This window comes from Emys orbicularis, chromosome 10 (genome assembly GCF_028017835.1).
Source record: "Emys orbicularis isolate rEmyOrb1 chromosome 10, rEmyOrb1.hap1, whole genome shotgun sequence".
Classification (NCBI taxonomy): Eukaryota; Metazoa; Chordata; order Testudines; family Emydidae; genus Emys; species Emys orbicularis.
Genome location: NC_088692.1, coordinates 21,446,748 through 21,467,122, shown reverse-complemented (window position 1 = coordinate 21,467,122; position 20,375 = coordinate 21,446,748). Strand labels below are relative to the sequence as shown.

At 41.2% G+C, this 20,375-nt stretch overlaps 1 protein-coding gene across 1 annotated transcript in view; it reads right to left on the bottom strand.

Moving 5' to 3' along the window:
• SHISA9 (shisa family member 9) overlaps positions 1–20,375 on the bottom strand; it is a 254,864-nt gene that overhangs the window by 25,882 nt on the left and 208,607 nt on the right. The window contains exon 3 of the mRNA XM_065412762.1: positions 57–212. Coding sequence (XP_065268834.1) covers positions 57–212 — 156 coding nt within the window. The remainder of the gene's footprint in view (positions 1–56; positions 213–20,375) is intronic.

The window sequence follows — 20,375 nt, the reverse complement described above, 5'->3', positions numbered from 1 at the left end:
AGAATATGCAACATATTGAATTAAATGAGGACTCATGCATTATTTTTCTTGCTTACCGACTGCCTTTAGGGAGGCATACTTGTTAAGCTCCTTGCCCGGGGGCTGTTGTTCATAAGGATTTGTGATCTGTCCGATGCTGGGGTATGAATGTGGATGTGCCATCTGAGGGAGGAGAGGAGAAGTTGGTACCACATTATTCATCTGTGGACCATCTGTATTAAAAAACAAAAATGAAAAAGATAGTCTTATTTTAAAAAAGTAAATCTTTAGCTTTGATCATCATTGTGCATTACAAACTAGACAGAGTGAATGTATCATGGTGTTACCAGAAAACAAATTAGTGTTAGAATACAGCCAATCTAACCTGCCCAGTAAATATATTCACAGGCCATGGTATGGTTAAAGCAGCATATATGAACAGAACAAAGACTTGGACTAGTAAATATTATTTTAAAGCTATTGATTATTAATACGCTACGGCTGAGTTCATTGCAGCACTAACTGCATGGTTTTGGAGTATATATACAGGGCCGGCTCTAGGATTTTTGCCGCCCAAAGCAAAAAGAATTTTGGCCACCCCCCCCCCGTTTTTTAATTACCCCCCCCGCCCCGCCTCAACTCCGCCCCTTCCCCAAATCCCCAGCCCTGCCTCCTCCCGCCAGGCTCTCAAGCCTGGGAGGGAGGGAGGGGGAGCAGCGGCGCGCGAAACGGCTGTTTCGCGTGCTGCGGCCGCTCGGGATCTCCCCCTCCCTCCCAGGTTTGAGAGCCTGGGAGGGAGGGGGAGACTCCGAGTGGCCGCGGCGCGGGCGCCGCTTCTCCCCCTCCCTCCCAGGTTTGAGAGTCTGGGAGGGAGGGGGAGCAGCGGTGCGCGAGCGGCAGCGGAGGTGAGCTAGGGCGGCCGGGGCACATTTTTAGGGGCGGCATTCTGGCGCCGGCCATGCCGCCCCTAAAAATGTGCCGCCCCAAGCACCAGCTTGTTTTGCTGGTGCCTAGAGCCGGCCCTGTATATATATATGAATATGAGAGAGAGAAAATGAACACATATTGTGTATATATATAGTGTGTATATATATTATATGGGCCAAAACTTGCATTTAGTTCCATATTCCAACCTGAACCCTAAAGTTCAGGTGTATTTGAATCTAGGGTTTTGGTTCAGGTCCATCATTAACATTTGATGATAATGACCAATAATGAGGTCATTCTAAAAGTAGATACATCTCTAAAGGCCAGAGGCCATTTGTATTTTTCTTCCTCCCCTTCCTCTCCACCACCCATGATAATAGGTGTCATAGCTGCAGAACAAGATAACATTTACTGTAGCAGCTGCCTCAAGTCTAGAAACAGAAACTGGTGAGTGCTTCTGGACTGTCGTATCAGTACAGATTTTATATCCATTCTCAGGCTGGTTTGTCCCTTTAGATAAGTGAATACAGCGTGACTACTCCCCCTCCCCCTAAAATGTACGTGCTTGAACAATGAGCTTTTCCACCACTATTTTAGCTTCTGTCTAACTAGGTGAATCAGACTTGTATGCTTCTCCCAATAAGCTAGATTTCTACATGGTCAGCATACCCTTTTGGTGAGTCTGCTACCAAGCTGTGTGCTTTACAGTATTTTGAACTATGTGCCAGGCAAATAACAATGCTGTTGTCAAGTATATAGAGTTTCAAAACTCTTAACATTCACAGAATAGCTCATTTTTTGTTACCTATTCCCGCAGTGAAACCATAATGCTGAATTTGTGACTATACGGTAACTCTCACAGCATCAGCCATAGGATTATGACAAAGTAGAAGGAAAAGCTGGGTTGCAATGGAGAAAAAGCTTATGATGGAGTGGAAGGACCCTCCCCCACAGGATCTGGCAGAAGCCAGATAGCCCTACAAAAGCTGCCAGAATTGCAAGGGAACGGAGCCACCTGGCTGCCTACAGTTCTCTAATGAAGCTGAGTGGATCAGCAGGAGCTCCATGGAGAAATGCAGTCAAGTCCCTCCTCCTAGCATTTGTATAAACCAGTTGAGAGAGGACACCCCGGTGAATGAAGGATGGGGTGGGGCAAATCTATGATCTGCACTGAATGTTCCTTCTTGCTATCACTGAATATTATAAGGGGTAATACTGGGTGGAATCAGTAGATACTGACTAGAGCTGGGTGGAAAATGGTTATCCCATTTCGTGAGGATTTTTGCACATTTTTTCTGTCCCAAATTGGGACAAAAAGTTAACATCTCAAAAAAATTGTGAATCAAAAAGCTGAAAAAAAATTGATTCAGTCAATTCAAATGTTTAATTCCAATAATTTCAAAACGTTTTGTTTCCATTGCAATCTTTTTTACATTTTTACTGTAAATTAACTTACATTTCAAAATGAAAAGTCATTTCAAAATAAAAAATGGAACTTTTTCATTTTGAAAATGTCAAAATGTGGTATTCTGACAACTTTTAAATGTTTTTCCAAACACTTTCTAAATTGTAAATTCATTGAAACCGACCCTTTCCTGCAAACATTTTTGGTTTTGACAGATCAGCATTTTCCAAACCCCACTCCCCCCCCAAAAATGTTTGATTGGAAAATTCCCAACCAACTGTAATAATGACCCCTATCGACTGAATGACTGTAGTGACTACTATCACACAAGGAGCTAGAGCTAAAGAAAATCCATTCCCTTTCTACTGAGTCTGAGGCCCAACTGAGGAAAGCCTTTTACTCTGATGGCTTGTACTAAATGGCTTTGAAAGTAGCTGGGCACTTTTTGCAAACCAGCTTTGCAAACCAGCTGTACCACCCTTTATGGTTGAGTCTTCACTAGACTTTTTGGTGAAGTCTCATGCCATTGCACTAACAACACTGTAGCTCCACTGGTGGGAGCATTGGTATTAATAGGGCATCAGCATTTTTACCAACATGTCTTTTAGTCTTGTTCAGAGTGGGGTGTAGATCATGCAGTGGTAAAAATACTGGTGGCATGGCTACACTAGCAATTTCATTGTTGCTACCACTGGTGGACCTGCAATGGTGGAAATCTTGTCTAGTGTTGGTGGCCACAGTTCTTTGTCTAGCTTCCACCTCTCTGTCAGGCCTGTCATGCTTATTCAGACATATATTTAATAGCAACAAGGGAAATATAGAAAAACACTGACAAAGAAAATGGATTTAAGTATAAAAATGTTCTTTCTTCCAAGTGCACTCAAGTGTTGAAGTCCCACTTTAATACCAAGCTATTATCAGAGTTAATGTTGCTGCTTTTCAGCTCTTCAACAATTTATGAAGATTTAATAATTAAATATATTAGCTATTTTTTGTATGTCTATGGAATCTGATTTCTACTTTGCCGGCTTTTGTCTGAGGCCATGAAGTATTCTAAGTGGTGACTTTCAAGTTGATTAATGACAAAACCTCTTTCATTGCTGTTCACTGTCTGCTACAGTAGCCTTCATTCACACAGAAGTACTGATGCAAGGCTAGCTCATTGGATGGAAAACATTATTCAAGTTCCACATTCAATTGGCCATTAACACAAAGGCTAATTAAGCAAAAGGCCAAACTGAGACACAGTACATTGCATAAGCGAGGAAAAGATGCATGTTTATAAAAGCCTCTACATTAGACTGGATTTCCAAGATTTAAAGGGAAATCTGAGCTGTCTACAATCACACACTTAATTCTGCATCCTACCATTTGTTAGTCTCTAAATTACCATCAGTGGTAAGTATGCCAGTTGCATTTTCAAGGTTTTGAGTCTCTCAACAGTTTGAATTCTAATTCAGTTGCAATCTTTCTTGTGTTTTCTTTGAGTGAATTTGATAACCAAATACCACTGTGGAGCCAATTTATCTTTTCCCCACCAAACATAGGTAATTTAACAGAGATGGGTTACCCCAATATTTGAATGATATTCAGAAAAATCTTATTATGGAATTAAGAAGGATATAATGTGAACTATCATGCTGGTGATGTGACTGTAATCTAGCCACTAGGGGGAGCCCAGGTTTAACACGAACCAGGTAATGTTCTTCAACATGACCCTGCCCTGCCTACAGGGCCAGTGCAACCCATTAGGCGACCTAGGTGGTTGCCTAGGGCACTAGCATTTGGGGGGCAGCATTTCAGGTCCTTCGGCGGCGACCGCAGCGGTCGGATCTTCGGCCACCCTGGTCGTCGTCGGCATTTAGGCAGAGGGAGCTGGGGCAGGGGGGCGCGGGGAGGGCCGCCTGCAGCAAGTAAGGGGGGGGGGGCGGCACGCAGAGGAACTCCCCGCCCCAGCTCACCTCTGCTCCACCTCCTCCCCTGAGCACGCCGCCCCGCTCTGCTTCTCTCCCTCCCAGGCTTGCGGCGCCAAACAGCTGATGGGCGCTGCAAGCGGTGAGGTGAGCTGGGGAGGGGAGCTGCCGCACGGCTCCCCGGGCCGGGGGGAGCTGCTGCGGGGGGGGGGGTGCCTCAGGGTGGAGGGGTGGCGGAGAGCTGCCACAGGGCTCAGGGAGGGGGGGCACAAGGTGGAAGTTTCGCTTAGGGCGCGAAACGTCCTTGCACCCGTCCTGCCTGACTACACTAAATGCAAGGTCCTGTTTAAAATTGTGTTAAGTAAAATATGTTAGCTACATGTTTTAAAATGCAACCTATTTTCCAAGTCTAGATGAGGCTTCAGTGGCAGGGATACTCCCAGGAGACATAGAAATCTAACTCTAATCCCCTGATTAGAACTGGGCAGGAAACAATTTTTCTGTCCTATGAGACTTTGAGATTTTATTTTTTTAAAAAAATCCCATCTTGAAATGGGATGACAAGTCAAAACCCCCCCAAAAAGTACTGAATTGATAATCCATAATAATTTTCTGGTTGGGTCAACCAAATGTTTTCATTTTGATTTGACCTTTTTTAAATTTTAACTTTTTTGGTAAAAATTAACCAAAATTTCAAAATAAGAAGTCATTTAGGATTAAAAACTAAAACTTGTCATTTCAAAAATGTCAAAGTAGGATGTTTTGACAATTTTGTTGAAAAATTCCCAACTAGCTCTACCCATGACCTCTAATGGCATGTTGAATCCTGACTATCCATCAGCCATGTATTTTCTGATTGATATTTGGAAATAGCTGGTTTACCAAACAGGGACAATTTCAAGCTCAAAGTTCTGACTGTGTTGATACATTATGTTTGGCATTCCAACACTGCTATGTTGCCCAGCATGATACTCCATGTAACTGCCTGGCACTGTGCAGCTGCCAGTATTTATTTATGTATGTATTTTAAAAAGCCAAAAACAAGAGCACTACAGAGTCAAAGTATTTGCGCCATGACCAAAACCTCCAGCGTGCATAGTCAGACTTAGCCTATGCAGTGGTAACTGGTGATGTTGTAAGAACTTACCCATGGGTCTCATTGGCTGCTGGAGCTACAATAGTTGATATCATGCTGCCAGCTGACCTGAGTTGACTCCGCAACCCCTGGACTGTCTGGTCTACAAGGACATGTGAGAATGTAGTGTGTTTGGCTAGCCCTCTGTCTCCCGACTGCCAGTACAAGAAGGAAGAATAGGAGAGGAGTGTGCTGCACTTCACCAACACAGAAGCTAGACACCTGCTGGGACAGCAAATGAGGCAGACAAGAAGCAGCTGACAGAAGGTTCTTCAGATGCAGAAGCCTGCTGTGCCTGCTACCTTCCTTCCTTAAAAGCACTAGACATGGGAGTAGCCAGCAGGAGGGAGAGCAGTGCTCCAGGCTATGTCTCTGGAGGAGATCCAGATAAGAGCTGGACAGGAGGGAAGCAGCACCTGAGCCACCTGATAGTTTGGGAGAGAGAAGTACAAGTAAATTCTCACTCTCAGCAGTGGAAGGGGAAGAGCAAAGAACCTTAGAAGTTAAGGTGCCAGCATCTCATCACAATCCCAACAGGTGAAGAGGGGTTTTTTATGGTTTAATAAACTGGGTACAGTGATTGTGCACCACAACTTTCTATTGGATAATATCAGACTACTCTGCTGTGTGTCTCACACACTATACAGCTAATGGAGATTTTGAAAGTGGAAGTACTTTTGGAGCTGATGCATCTGTTTTCTAATCCCTGCGCTTGCTGGACATTTTCACATGGCATACGGACAACAGTGAAAATACATGGCTACAGTTTATTACAATATAAACTGCATTCCATTCAGACGTGGTAGTGTCATGTCTAATTTCAGCCTTTTGCTGAGATGCCACAGTGATGGGCATATCAAGCAATCATTAAACACAAAATAGATACCCTATACGTCAGGGGCTGATAAATTCCCCCCACATCACACCTATTTGAGAAATGTATTGTGCAGCTTACCCTGCTTATTTATTGGTGTTAAGCTGTCCTGACTTTAGGGTTAGGGAGAGAGAGAGATATGCCAGTACCCTGATAGCAATAATAAGTTTGTTCAACATGTGGTCTGCCTTGAATCTTCCTAAAGCTCAGGAATAGATCATTATTAAAATCTTCCTTCTCTTCAACCCTCTGAGAGTGAAAGCTATTCTATAGAGTGGCCTGAGGATTCACTTCCTTCTGTAGCAGAAAAGTCAATTATTCTGTGCTTGGAGACAAGGAAAATGAAAAAAAAAATACATAGGCATAAAATAGAATTTATTAGTAAATGAGCAGTTGCAGACATGAGAAAAAGAGCAAATGACAGGCAATATGATAACAAAACAAAATGGGGGGGAGGGGCAGAAGAGCAGAGCAAGATTTTGCTATGAAAACCACCTGCAGGCACATACAAAAAGGAAACGAGGACAGACCGACAAAAGGAGACCAGGAAGTCAGGTGAAAAAAGAGACAAACGAGCAAATTCAGAGCAAAATCTAAGATTAGTTGGGCATTTTCAGAGACTCAGCAGAGAAAGATAAGCCCCAAAGCAGCTACAATGGAAAATAACAGCTATAAAAGCAGAACAAGGCTGAATGATTAAAGAATGTTTGTAGATAACCCCCTCCCCCCCCACACACACACACACTCTCTTTCTCTCTCACACACACAAACACGTGCATTTGTCTCCTTTTCCCTCTGTCCTTTTCTGTACTGTACATTTTCCTCTGCCTTATTTGCAGGGCCAGGGCTGCCAAACCTGCAAGCCACGGAGTCATGAGACTCCACCCCACCATGGAGAGTTGAACTGCTAGTGTGATATTAGATGCAGTATTGAAGAGCCACTTGGAGGCTGACTGTGAGCTCCCTGGTTATAACACCATAAACCCCTTGTAAACTCACTCTTGTTGCAGTGCAGTCTAGGATATTCTCCAAGGAACATTCTGCATACTAATTACACACACATACACAAACACACTTATTATCTGTTGCCCTCAACTCATCTGTGAGACTAAACCCTCTGTGCCCAAGCTGGCATTGCAAAGTGGTTTGGGGTGGGGGCGCATGCCACCTACTCAATCACAAGCCTTGCAGCCTCAGTACCTAATCTTATGGCTTTGCAGGTGGCCCCAATTTTAGCTGAACTGACCCTGTTTGGTTCCCCCCCCCTTATTTGTGCATCCTATCCTATGGCTAGATCTTATTTGCTTTTCCTCTCTCTCTTCTTGCAGGTATGCTATTGCATTGTTAGTTGCTTTTTACTTAGGTGCCATCTTACATTCTCTACCACCTGGAGTATAGGAATCTTTGGTTATCTAGTTGCTTAACATAGGAATTTGCCATACTGGATCAAACACATAGTCTATTTAGTCCAGAATCTTGTTTCTGGCACTGACCAGTACCAGTTACATCAGAGGAAATTGCAAAAATCCCATGGTACACAGATGTGGGTTAATCTGCCTCATATGATGGCCTCCTACTAACCGCTAATAGTTGGAGATTAGTTTAAGACCTGAAGTGTGTGAAGTTTTTAATCCTTTAAAAAACTTTCTTTGTTTGCAGTAACTGTTACAACTCTGAAAGTTCTTGTAATCCATATAATCCTTCAATATGACTTTGAATCTTATCTAAGTTCTTGGCCTCAAGATCCTGTAGCAATGTGTTCCACAGTGTAACTGTTTAGTGAAAAAGTATTTCTTTTTATCGGTTTTGAATTGTCTGCCTTTCTATTTTATTACTCTTGTGTTACGAGACTGGGAGCTTCTGCTCTTCCTATCTACCTTCTTTATACCATCCATTATTTTATATACTTTTTTCATTTCCTCTTTTTTGTCTCCGTTCTAAAGTAAACAATCTCAGGCTTTTCCGTATCTCTTCATATGCGCCTGATCATTTTGATCACCTTTTTCTGAACCCCCTCTAAATCTGCAGCATCCTTTCCTGCGGTGGGGTGACCAGAGCTGCACACACTGCTCCAGATGAGGCTGCACCATTGACATTATAACATCGTCCATATAATTTGCCATCCAATTCCTTATGCAGTATAATGTCTTGTATGCTCCTTTTTTTTTTAACTGGAACTGCACACTGAGAAGAAGCTGTCTTTCTCCCAAAATGGGATAGCTGCGGGGGGGCAGCTTACTACAGGCCAGTTTCCCGTTTCTGACGCTGTGTCCTGTCACAAACACAGTTAATACAAAGAACTCACTGTTTAGTCATGTCCACGCTAACGGAATGACACAGGCTCACAGATGAGTTATGGTGCCACTTTTCCTAGCAGGAGAAGGCTCCCATTTGACTGACATGGCAGACTAGGGTGTATGAGCCTATCACCAAGCTCATTTCGTTTCCTCAGATAGGAAGAAACAGAATTCCACTGGCAGAAGAGGCAAATTGCAGTCTACTCTCTAATGGCTCCCACGTACCTGAATGGAAACATAGGATTTGACATGCTGGAACAGACCATTTGTTCAGTATGCTTTTGCCACTCAAAAGAAACATGGGCCTCCATCTCCACCTGAGGTCAATGAGGGGTGAGTAGAGAATGTTCCTGTAATGACGTACAGTTTTCTCAGTAAGCATGCAGTTAAGGCTCCCCATTTAAATCCATGGGAAAGGATTTTTTTTTTAAGTATATATAATTCTCTTGCATGTGAGACCTAAACTGTGTGACAGGGTGCCAGTGGGATAAAAGACAAAATCTATCATCTATCTATCTATAAAATTGTATCTGTGTATGTTGATTAATCTAGAGTACTGGCGAATACAGCTCCCCTTCCCTTTCCAATGAACTAGGGACTGACTGATCCTGTTAGGTGCTGTATACCTTCAGCGCTCATTAACTTAGGAATTGGGGGCCCTCGGTGGTTTTTATGATGGGCTCTGAGTATCTGGTTAGGCTCCAAATGTGTAGGAGTCTAATCAAGTTCTGTGATATCAGTTGGTTGTTTTGCTGCCATCCAGGGAGGTGTGGGAGTGGGACAGCATCAGTCTTGTGACTAAATTGGCTAGGAGCCTGTGTCTTCTATATAGTTGCTTATTTCATACTCCCTGTGCACTGTATTATACCATTGGACTCGCCTTTTATTTTCTCTGCTCTGTTGTATGTAAATACATTTTATTTTGGACTTGGTTTTCCAGATAACTTTTCATATGGACTTCTTGTCATGTGACACCATGTTCCCTTTTGTGATGGACATTTATCTGTATGAAAACAGGATCTTTGTCACTGAAGATTTTGCCGCCTCCTCTTTTTTATTCCCCACCTGAAGTAGCTGTAATCCTCTGATCAGATTTGTGACATTGTAATCTTATCCCGAGCACCCCATTGTGACTTCACAAACAGAGGATTATAACTTTTTAAGAGGGCACTAAACAGATGAAGTCTTCAGATAAAAAGTCTCTGCTTTCATACCAATCTCCAGTGCTTGAATTGGGATGGGAATGGTTGTGGGGGACAAGAAATGATGCTATGCTCTTACTCCACCCACATTTTTGTGTGTCTTCATCTTCCTTTTCCTCCAGCAGCTACACACACTTTGAGAACTGCGAACATCCCTAGCTGTGCAAATTAAGGAAGGCCAAATTCAGGAAATTTGACTCATAAAGCTGAATTATTGCTAAGCAGAATGTTCTACACATTTTTCCCATGAGGTGTCAGCTGTTCTTTAAATCAAACAATTTTGTCCATTCCTAGAAATACTAGCAGCATGGTTGAAACGTGCCATCTAGTTCTATGCTTCATTATCCTACTGTATTTTGTCTCTTATTGCAAACGTTTCCTTGCCAGTAATACTATAACTTCTGCTTTAGAATGGCATTGTGGTGCTCTTATTATAATCTTTGGCATTTTTCTGTGTTTCTTTGCCTTATTTGCATTTGAATTTGAATTTGGAAAGAGTGTGTATGGAGGGGGTGGTTTTATTTTTTCATTTTTCAATAGTGGTTATGGGCCACCAACTGATGCAGAAGAGATTTTCTTACCGTTTGAATACATTAAAATATTTTACTTGGGACACCTCAGTGGGCAGCCTGTCATCTGAATTGGGCAGCTGGCCTGATTAATTTGAGACCATTTGAGAGATTTTAAATGAAATAACATGCTATATGGAATAAAAATTACAAGAATAAAAATGATTCTCACTGCATCTTAAAATTTCTCATCCAATTCAGCATCACTTAACTTCTTAACATGGGCCAAATGCATCCCCATTAAGCAGAATGAATGCCGATTACTACCCTGATTAAGCAGTAGTCATTACCATTCACTATCATCATAGCTAAATTGGCTAATTGGGAGGTGTCTTATTAAAACATCTACCCAAATTTAAGCACATCCTACGTAAGTGAAATATACTGTAAGGGACATATTCTGTCTTCAGTTACATTTGGGCACTGGTAATGGAGCTGCCTGAACCATATACCTTCCTGGTGTAACTCAGATCATGTCAGTGAAAATTGTGCTTGTGTTCTAATATGATGCTTTAATGTCCAGATATGGGCATATTCTCTCCTGTTCCACATACATACAAAAACTCGGAGAACACTCTTAAAAGCAGTGGAGAATCATTGCTCAACCTTGAAAGAAATAGCCACAATTTGTCACCGTTTAGATACAGGTTCCTGACGCTTGGGTGATGCATCTTACTATTTGGATTCATGTTTTCTTATGCCTTTTTTAAAGGGCCATCCTGACTTCTTGACTCTTCAGCTAAGTAAATTGTTTTTAAGAAAATAACCTTTAAAACTGAATTATGCTGAATTACGCTAGAATCTTTTGCCTTCCTCTCCTTTTCTATGATCAACCCCAAACTTAACATAAATATGTGTTTCTTCTTTGTGAACCATAACAGCTTAATGTAGCCCTTTTACTTAAAGCAATTGTTGAGCATTTAACTAGTTAGTTATGATTTGAATCACTCATTTGAAGAGTTGCTTTTTCAATTTGTTTCCTATATAGCTAATGTTGTTTTATCTGAGTGTATGCATGGAAATTGCATGAAACAGTCAGAACTATGGGGGAAGGAGGAAGACAGGTGCATTATAAAACGAAAATTGCCAAAGGAAGAACATTTTCCTTTCCTCCTACTTTTGGTCTCTTTATTTGCTTTAGGCCTTTGAAGCAACAGTTGAGATAGCATGACGCAGGCAAAGCAAATATATAGGATAAAGGTAAATATAACACAGATATGTGGCCAAATTATTTTTTTCCCCAGAGAGCCATTTATAAACATCCTGCCTAGGAAATAAGTTATTATGGTACCTCACAGACAGTCTGACTTTATATTCATAATATTTGCAGTTCATAATATTTGCAGTTCCTATCAGACGGTAGAAAAGCTGTCTGGGAGTGAAAGAAAACATACTTGAAAGCATTGTTTGAAAAGAGGCACATATGAACTTCCTAAGGTTCCTTCGTCCTTTCAGTTGCTGCATTGCTATTAATTTGTTTTAGAGTCTGAGTTTGTTTCGCTAGCTGTATAGGTGGCCAGTAGTTGAAGATTAGTTACATTTCTTTCATAAGGTATGCTTATGCACCAACAGTTCTTAGAATATCTGTTGATTACATTTTCAGTCACAGGTAAAACACCTTATTTGCCTTTTGCGTGGCCATTAAGTACAAGAGCTGGAAATTAAAAAAAAAAAAAGGGGGGGGGTGTCTTTTTTTAAAAAAATATTTCCTTTTTTTAAAAAAAAATATTGAATTTGTTTCCATTTTTAAAAGTGGGACAAAATTAACCAATTCTGTAGTTGGGTGAAAAAGAAGGACAAAATTTCACAGAAATTTCATCAAAGTTTTCACCACTTTAAAAATAAAAAGTCTTATTGACAGGTGCTATTTTACGTTAGTTTTTTTAAGATGATTCTCAAGTCAAACATTATTTGACCCTCTCTTCTAATCATGCATATAAAACTATAAGTAGGAAGCTACAAAATATAATTAGTGGGGATGGGGACAAAGGCCTGCTCTTAATTGCTCCATATCCACTAGAATGTTATTTTCCCTTTTGCTAAACCTCTGCTAGCATGTGTGAGAAATTTTACCATTTCAATCACGTCCCCATTTTTTTCAGCTTTCAGGTTTAAAAGGCAGTGCTGGTAGTTGGTGTCTCAACCCCCATGTTATTTTAAGACCCTCTTTTTGTGGAATTTTTCTGTGATCAATAAGGTCCATGCACATACATTGATGTCTAGCATAGAGATGACCCAGTTCTATTTTGGGATGCTGTAAAGGCCTTTCTTGGAGGGACAGCTTAGCTGGTAAAAGGACAACCATGAACATATGTTTCAATAAATGAGAGAGAGGGGAAAAAAGTACTGCTTTAGAGATTCAAGTTTCAATGGTTTTTTAAATGTCTTCAGTCACTTGAATGGAGATTGAGATTATATATTTTCTTACAAGCTCCTTACCAAAAAAGAGAAAATTCACTAAGGATAGGCTTTACATTGAGTGACTAAAGCTGACAAAATAACTACAGTAGGTTAATTAAAGGACACTGCGAATCCAGAGTAAAACCAAAGATTTTATTCATATGAGAGAGTAAGGCATATTGGACTGGATAATAAAAAGATCGGAAGCAAGTCATTTAACCTACTTACATTTAGCCAAAAATACCTTTCAATGTATGCAGCTGGAAGGACTACATCTAAGAGTGAAAAATAGTTCAGTCACTGTCCATCCATTCATTTTGGCCTCTCTGTAGAGAGCAGGGTGCTAATTTGTGTTTCCCTTTGGAAGGTGTTTTTTGTAATATGGTCACTGAAAAGTGGTTGAGATCACCAACTCCTTTCACACAGGCCACCGAATAGTCATTAGCTGCTAATAACTTTCAATCACTGCCAAATGCGAGCTGTGTTTGAATTGGTGACATGGAGGTAAAAGGCCTCTATATCCCACTGCCAGTCTCCAGAGCTCTAGTTCCACCTTTCATTAAGTCACAACACCATTCTTCACATCCAGTATACAGCACTGACCATCTCTCCCAGATTCCTATACTGCATGCATGGTTTTCCTGAATGTTTACCAGGTTGTAATATTATCTTTTCTAAATTGGGCAGTGTACTATTGGCTGATATCTGTGACCTAGATGCCTTAATTCCTTTAGTGAATTACAGTCCAAATAAGAGATCCCCATCTCTCAGTTCTTTGCTAGTCTGTAGGATAAGATCAGCTAGTTTACTATATCTAAAAAGCTTTCAAAATTGGACCTTTGCCCTTTTGATAAATGGATGCTCAACAGAAATGGTTGTTTCAGCATTTTGTAACATTTTAACTAGATCAAATGCTCATTATTTTGAGGCCACGAAGACCTGGTACAAAATGATGAATGGAGAGCTACCACACTCTACTTGGCACTTGATACTGATTAACAATGATGTTGCACTGCAGTGTACTGATCTGCAAGCTTCCACTTTGTGCTTTCATCTCCATAGGATGATAGTGAGTGCTCTTAGGGACCACAACAAGATTTGGGAGCCAATCCTACATCACCTCCAAAAAGTAAACTGGGTTGGCAGAAGGGGAAATGATAAAATTCCATTCATGCCCTAGACTTCATTTACTCTCCCTAGTTATTGCTGTCCCCCTTCCCAGGTGGCTACTACTCCTTTCCTGGTTGCTCATTTAGGGTGAACTCCACCCCTGTGTAGAGGGTCAATACAAGGCCTATGCACCATTTAAGTCACTTATGCCATGACGAATATGGCATACATGATGAACAGATGAATAAGCTCTGTGCTGGGGTGACTTTTACACTATAAGTTCATGTTCTTTGTGCATTTGAACAATTGTATAAAATTGTTCAGCATCCATTGCCAACATGTGAAAACAAAATATCAGCATTGGCACTTCATTTCTCAATTGTTTCTGGTTATCATATATTATGTCATCACTTTGCATACAGCATTTTTAATGAAATGCAGAGTGTGTCTGACTTTCTCTGAATTCCTTCAGAGAACACTGCTTTTTTGGAGCCTTAACAGACACATGCACCCATATGATTTGCATTATGTTTTTTTCTCCTATTCCTGGTAAGGAAAGGATTTTGGCAACAGCTCTCCTATACTTCCTTCCTTACACCCTGGCCCCAAATGCACTGAAGGCAATGGAAAAATTCCATTGTGCCTTAATGCCTAATCCTACAACATGCTGAATGCCCTCAGCTCCCATTAACTTAACTTAAATGCTCAGCACCTTGAAGAGGTGACATCTCTGGATCCATTGAAGTCAATGAGACTTTAGCCAGTGATTTCAGTGGAGTCATGATTTCACTTGAGGACTTCGGTGGCTGTTAGCTTCCTGGAGTGTGTTGGTCCTTAAAATAGAACTCCCTGCACAGCTGACTGAGACAATGGACTCTTTTAGTGACACATAGACTCAGTTATGAAAAACTTAACTTCCAACTCTATGATTATTTATTGCTGGTAGCATCCACAGTGTGGTAGGTAATTTTCCAAACACAGAAAAAGGCACAGTCCCTGCCCCAAGGAGAATATGCTAGAAGCTTTGCTATTTGGATGCATCTAAACTAGCTTTGTAACCAAAGGCCATGTCCTTGAATTAATTCTGTCAAAACTCTGGTGTTTCTCACATCTTGTTACTCTATACAATCTCTGTTTACGATTAGAGACTCTACTGTAACTTCCCATAGAAACTCCATACTCAGTAAATGTGTTTCTCTTTCTCTTTAATACATTTTACTTCCAGCTTTAATTAATGGTATGTTTAAAAAATATGACCTCATCTTATATATTTACAACTACAGATACTACAGCTAACAGTCCCTTTTCAGTATTATTAAAGATTGCAATAGTTCAACAGGATAAAGATTGCAATAGTTTAATAGTAAATATTAAAGGTGCAATAGTTTAATTGGGTAGGATCTGACATAACATTTTTGGCAATTATAATAATGCTTCTATGTGTTAATTCCCTCTCTGGTTTCTTCAAATCCTGCCCTAAACCTTTGTGAACTATTTTTGTGAGCTATTAAACAGCTTCCACATTTCAGCCTAGAATAGGCTGATTTTTTCATGAGTGAAGTGATCCCTTTGTTCAATTTTAATTTGTAAGTTAGCTGCTGCTTTTTTTCTTCCTCCTCCTACAAACAGAGAGAAAGAGAGAGAGAGAGAAAATGGATTTGTGGTGAAGGCATGAAACTGACTTGAGAGATTTTGATTCAATTCCTGGCTGTGCTATAGAACAGGGGTCAGCAACGTTTGGCACGCAGCTCGCCAGGGTGCTTACCCTGGCGGGTCGGGCCAGTTTTATTTACCTGCTGACGCGGCAGGTTCGGCCGATCGCGGGCCCCCACTGGCCGCGGTTCGCCATCCCAGGCCAATAGGGGCGGTGGGAAGCGGCACGGGCGAGCGATGTGCTGGCCGCGGCTTCTCGCCGCCCCCATTGGCCCGGGACGGCGAACCGCGGCCAGTGGGGGCCGGATCGGCCGAACCTGTCGCATCAGCAGGTAAATAAAACTGGCCCGACCCGCCAGGGTCCTTACCCTGGCGAGCCGCGTGCCAAACGTTGCCGACCCCTGCTACAGAACAACCTTGTCTTGTTGGTAAGACACTTCAGAGGATGTTTTTAATGGGAACTGTGCTCCTAAATTCTTTAGATGCTTTTGAAAATTGCACCTTTAATCTCTCTCCTCATTAGTTCCCTATCTGCAAGTCAATATAATAATACTGCCTTTTTGTCTGTCTTGTATGATTTAAATTGTAACTTCTTTGGGGAAGAGACTGTCTTTTAATGATTGTTTGTAACGTGCATGGCACAATGGGGCCCTGATACCAGTTGGGGCCTCTGGTGCTACTGTGTTACAAGTTAATACTAAGAATGCTTTTGGTTCCATTAGAAGGACATGTACTATATAAACATATGCAGTTATTTTGTCAAACGAAGAGGGAAACCAAATTAAACAAAACTGTAAAAAGAGAGGAATGTAACGGTAATGTCTACCAGCCACTACGATTTCTTTTGTCAGTACAATATATGCAGTATTTATTCATATTACATACTGTACAGTCCATGCTGAATACTGCTTTACAGCCAGCAAGTCAGATGCCTATATCAGAGTATGGCCACTTACTGTGGGGAAAAAAATCAGTAAAAGAACCCCTCATTTTGTAGCAGCAGCATGATTTTTTAGATTAAATTCAGTATGTGGCAGAGTCACTTGTATCTACAGAAACAACAAGGAGTCTGGTGGCACCTTAAAGACTAACAGATTTATTTGGGCATAAGCTTTCATGGGTAAAAACCTCACTACTTCGGCATCCGAAGTAGTGAGGTTTTTACCCATGAAAGCTTATGCCCAAATAAATCTGTTAGTCTTTAAGGTGCCACCAGACTCCTTGTTGTTTTTGTAGATACAGACTAACACGGCTACCCCCTGATACTTGTATCTACAGAGAGCCTCTAATTATTTGTTCTGTTCTTTTGTACATAGGTCACTGCATGCCAGAAGAAATACATTTTGTACTTATGAATGGAGTTTGCCTTTTTTAAAATATAAGTTGCTCTTGTTGTTTTGAGTGAGTCACTGCATGTAAAAGTTAAAGAGAAAAGTGTATACACAAAAGCAAGGGTAGAAATCAAAACAGCATTTCTCCTGAGGGCTGGTATGGTTTATGATAGGGATACCAATTTTAATCCTAAATCTTGCAGAAAATAATAAGAAATATGTATGACCTATTTGTAGGACTGGACAAAGTTGGTGTGAATGGGCATCATATGAGTTCCTGTAACTACAGTCATGGAAATGTGACAGTTTCCATTCTCATGGGTTTGTGGGAACCTCTTTTCCAGTTTTAATTCAGGTGGATTCACTCTCTTGTGACTTTTGCAGTGTAATTAAAACGCAGAATGAAACATTTAAAAATGCTAGATTTTGTCCACTGGAACTGACAGCCAAGGTTGTCTCCAAACTCAATTCGGGTTCTTTCAGAGTTTCACAAAGGCCAGTAAATGTCTGGATAGTTGCAAAATCAGGTGAGTCTTGCCTAGTTTCAGATTATCATACAGAAAACTTCCACAGCTTCATCTGGGGCATCTTTCTTATGCATAAATACAGTCAGAATGTATCCTATTCCCTGCATACCTCCAACAGAGTTATTGCATTTATCAGAATAAATGGCAATATCTTTCACTTGTCAAATGGGAGAAAAACCCAGAAGGCAGATAAATCTGAACCTAATTGCCAATTAGAAAACAATCTGGCCTTGGCAGTGCTCAGTGATCATAGGATTTTTCCATATCTTGCTGATTCAACTAGAGGGAACTAAAGATTTTTCTGCATATGTTTTGCATTATTTGTTCTTCTCATAGGTGGATGAATGCCCTTTGCATAGCCATTTCTGTTCATAGCAAAACAGAGAGCATTTTTGTAATTATTACACATGCATGTGTCCACTTGCTAGTGATTGGTGAAAGGACTTGAACTTTTATTATGATAAAAGGAAAACACAAGAGATGTATTTTATTTATTTATTGTATTATAGCCAGATTGGCTTGGAGTCCTAAACACACATCTATTTGAAAGGTTAAACACAGCCACTTTTCGAGGCTGGAAGTAGTACTCACTCGCATTATTACAGTAAAAGGCCCCGATCTGCATTCTTTATTGAGACAAAGCTGCCACACACTTCAACTGTGCATCCAGCACACATGATCATGAGTTTTCACCTCAGTGAGGATAGCAGGATTTCCCCCTGAAACAATAGAACTCAGCAAGGGAGACTCAAATACATACCTGTTTCCTGAACTTTTTGGAAGTAAATTCATAATACTAAGCTTCATAAATCCCTTAAATACCTCAAATATTATCAGTTGAATTTGAAATGAGGTCAGAGGAGAAGATGCTGCTGCTGCGGTGCACAGGGCCGGCTCCAGCATTTCTGCCGCCACAAGCAAAAAAACCAAAAAAACAAAACAAAAAAAGCCGCGATCGGCGGCGGCAGTTCAGCGGCAGGTCCTTCGCTCCTAGAGGGAGTGAGGGACCTGCCGCCCCCGAATTGCCGCAGGTGCCACCCCTCTCCCTTGGCCGCCCCAAGCACCTGCTTGTTAGGCTGGTGCCTGGAGCCGGCCCTGGCGGTGCAGGAGCTGTTGAGTGCAAATGAGCTATACTGCTGGGAGCAAGGTCTCCGACTCTTTTCATAGATTCCTAGATTCCTAGGCCAGAAGGAATGATTGTATAACCTCTGGCTCTTTGAGTTTATCACTATAAGGTGTGTTTTGTAATCCTTTAATCATTCTTGTGGCTCTTTTATTTATATTCATCTGCTAGGGGATGTCTGGAGCTGTAATGCTTGATACTTGTTGCTATCCAAAGAACACCACACATTGGAGAAGATAAACAGCTTTTTCAGAAAATCAGCATTTCTGCATTTTGGGCCGAATCCTACAAGCCTTCCATTTACACTTAGTCTGAAATCCTGGCCCTAATGAAGTCAATTGGTGTTTTGCCACTGAAGTCAATGGGGCCAGGATTTCTCTCTTAGGGTAGGTCTACTCTGCAATTAAACACCTGTGGCTGACCTGTGTCAACTAACTTGGGCCTGTGGGGCTTGGGCAGTGGGGGCTATAAAACTGCAGTATATATGTCCAGGCTTGGGCTGGAGTCCAATCTGTCGGACCCCACAAATTGGGAGAACCTCACAGCCTGGGCTCCAGTCCAAGTCCAGACATCTACTCTGCAGTTTTATAGTCCCATGAGCCCAAGTCAGCTGACACGGGCCAGTCACAGGTGTTTAATTGCAGTGTAGACATACCCTTAGTTCTTCTCCATGTAGGCCCTAATCCAGCAAAGCACTTAAGCACAAATTTATTTAACATTAAGCACCATTAGACTCAATGGGACTACTCAGGTGTTTAAGTGCTTTGCTGGATAGGGGCCATAGGAGCCTTATCCAAAGCCTATTGAGGTCAATGGCGGCTTTCCATTATCTGCAATCGAAGTTGGTTCATAATTCCAGCAGTGCTATCAACAAGTGTAAGCATTTTCAAGATTGGCCTCTTTATACTTCAACCACATGTGCTGAAATATGCAGTGAAATACCCAAGCTTTGTGTGAGCCTTTGAAAAATGTTCACACTACACCAATTACTTACATCTATTCAACGTTTAGTCAAGGTTCTACCCAGTCCAGGAATATAAAGTAAACCCACAATTATATTTTGTTTAAAAAGTGTTGAAATGTGGCACCAGTAACTGTGTATGTGCTTGTTATTTTGGCTTATAAAATCTATATTTTGAATATAATATATTTTTATATTATGACTGTAAAATTAATAGAGGATAGGGCCAGGGACCTGAGTTTGTTTCCTGATTCTGTCACTGAGTCACAGTGGATATGTCTACATGGCAAAAAACCCGCAAAAATACAAAACCATGACAGCAAGTTTTGGAGCCCATGTCTGTAGACTCATGCTATGGTGCTAAAAATAGCAGTGTAGATGTTCCTGCTCAGGCTCCGAGACCCTCCCCTTCCCCAGGTTTCAGAGCCCAAGCAGGAATGTCTACACTGCTATTTTTAGTGTGGTAGTGCAAGCCCCGTGAGCCCAAATATGTAGACCAGAGTTCTAATACTTGCAGCTGCAGGGCTTTTGTTTGTTTGTTTGCAGTGTAGACTTACCCTGGGTTATCCTGAACATGTATTTCCTCTCTCTGGTGTTGTCCTCAATTGTAAAATGGGGAGAATGATACTTTCTAAAGTGCTTTGTGAGCAATGGATGGACTATGGGCTGTTATTTGAGGATAAAAACCTGTCGTAATAACCTAAGGAAAAGTCCATGGGAGGCATGTCTGAGTAAGAAAATCAGGCTTTGACTCATAGTAAGCTGTAAAGTAAGTATAACCAAAGCCGGCTGGACCTAGTAGCTTATCTAATACCCCACAATGTTACCCTGTTACGGTCAGGTATGGGAACATTCTTAAGAGTCTCATTTTGGTTGAAAGGACTATAATTACCATATACTTTTTTTGTTGGAATAACTATTCTAGGAAGGAGATACAGGGATATTACTGTAGAATTATAACCTGGAAAG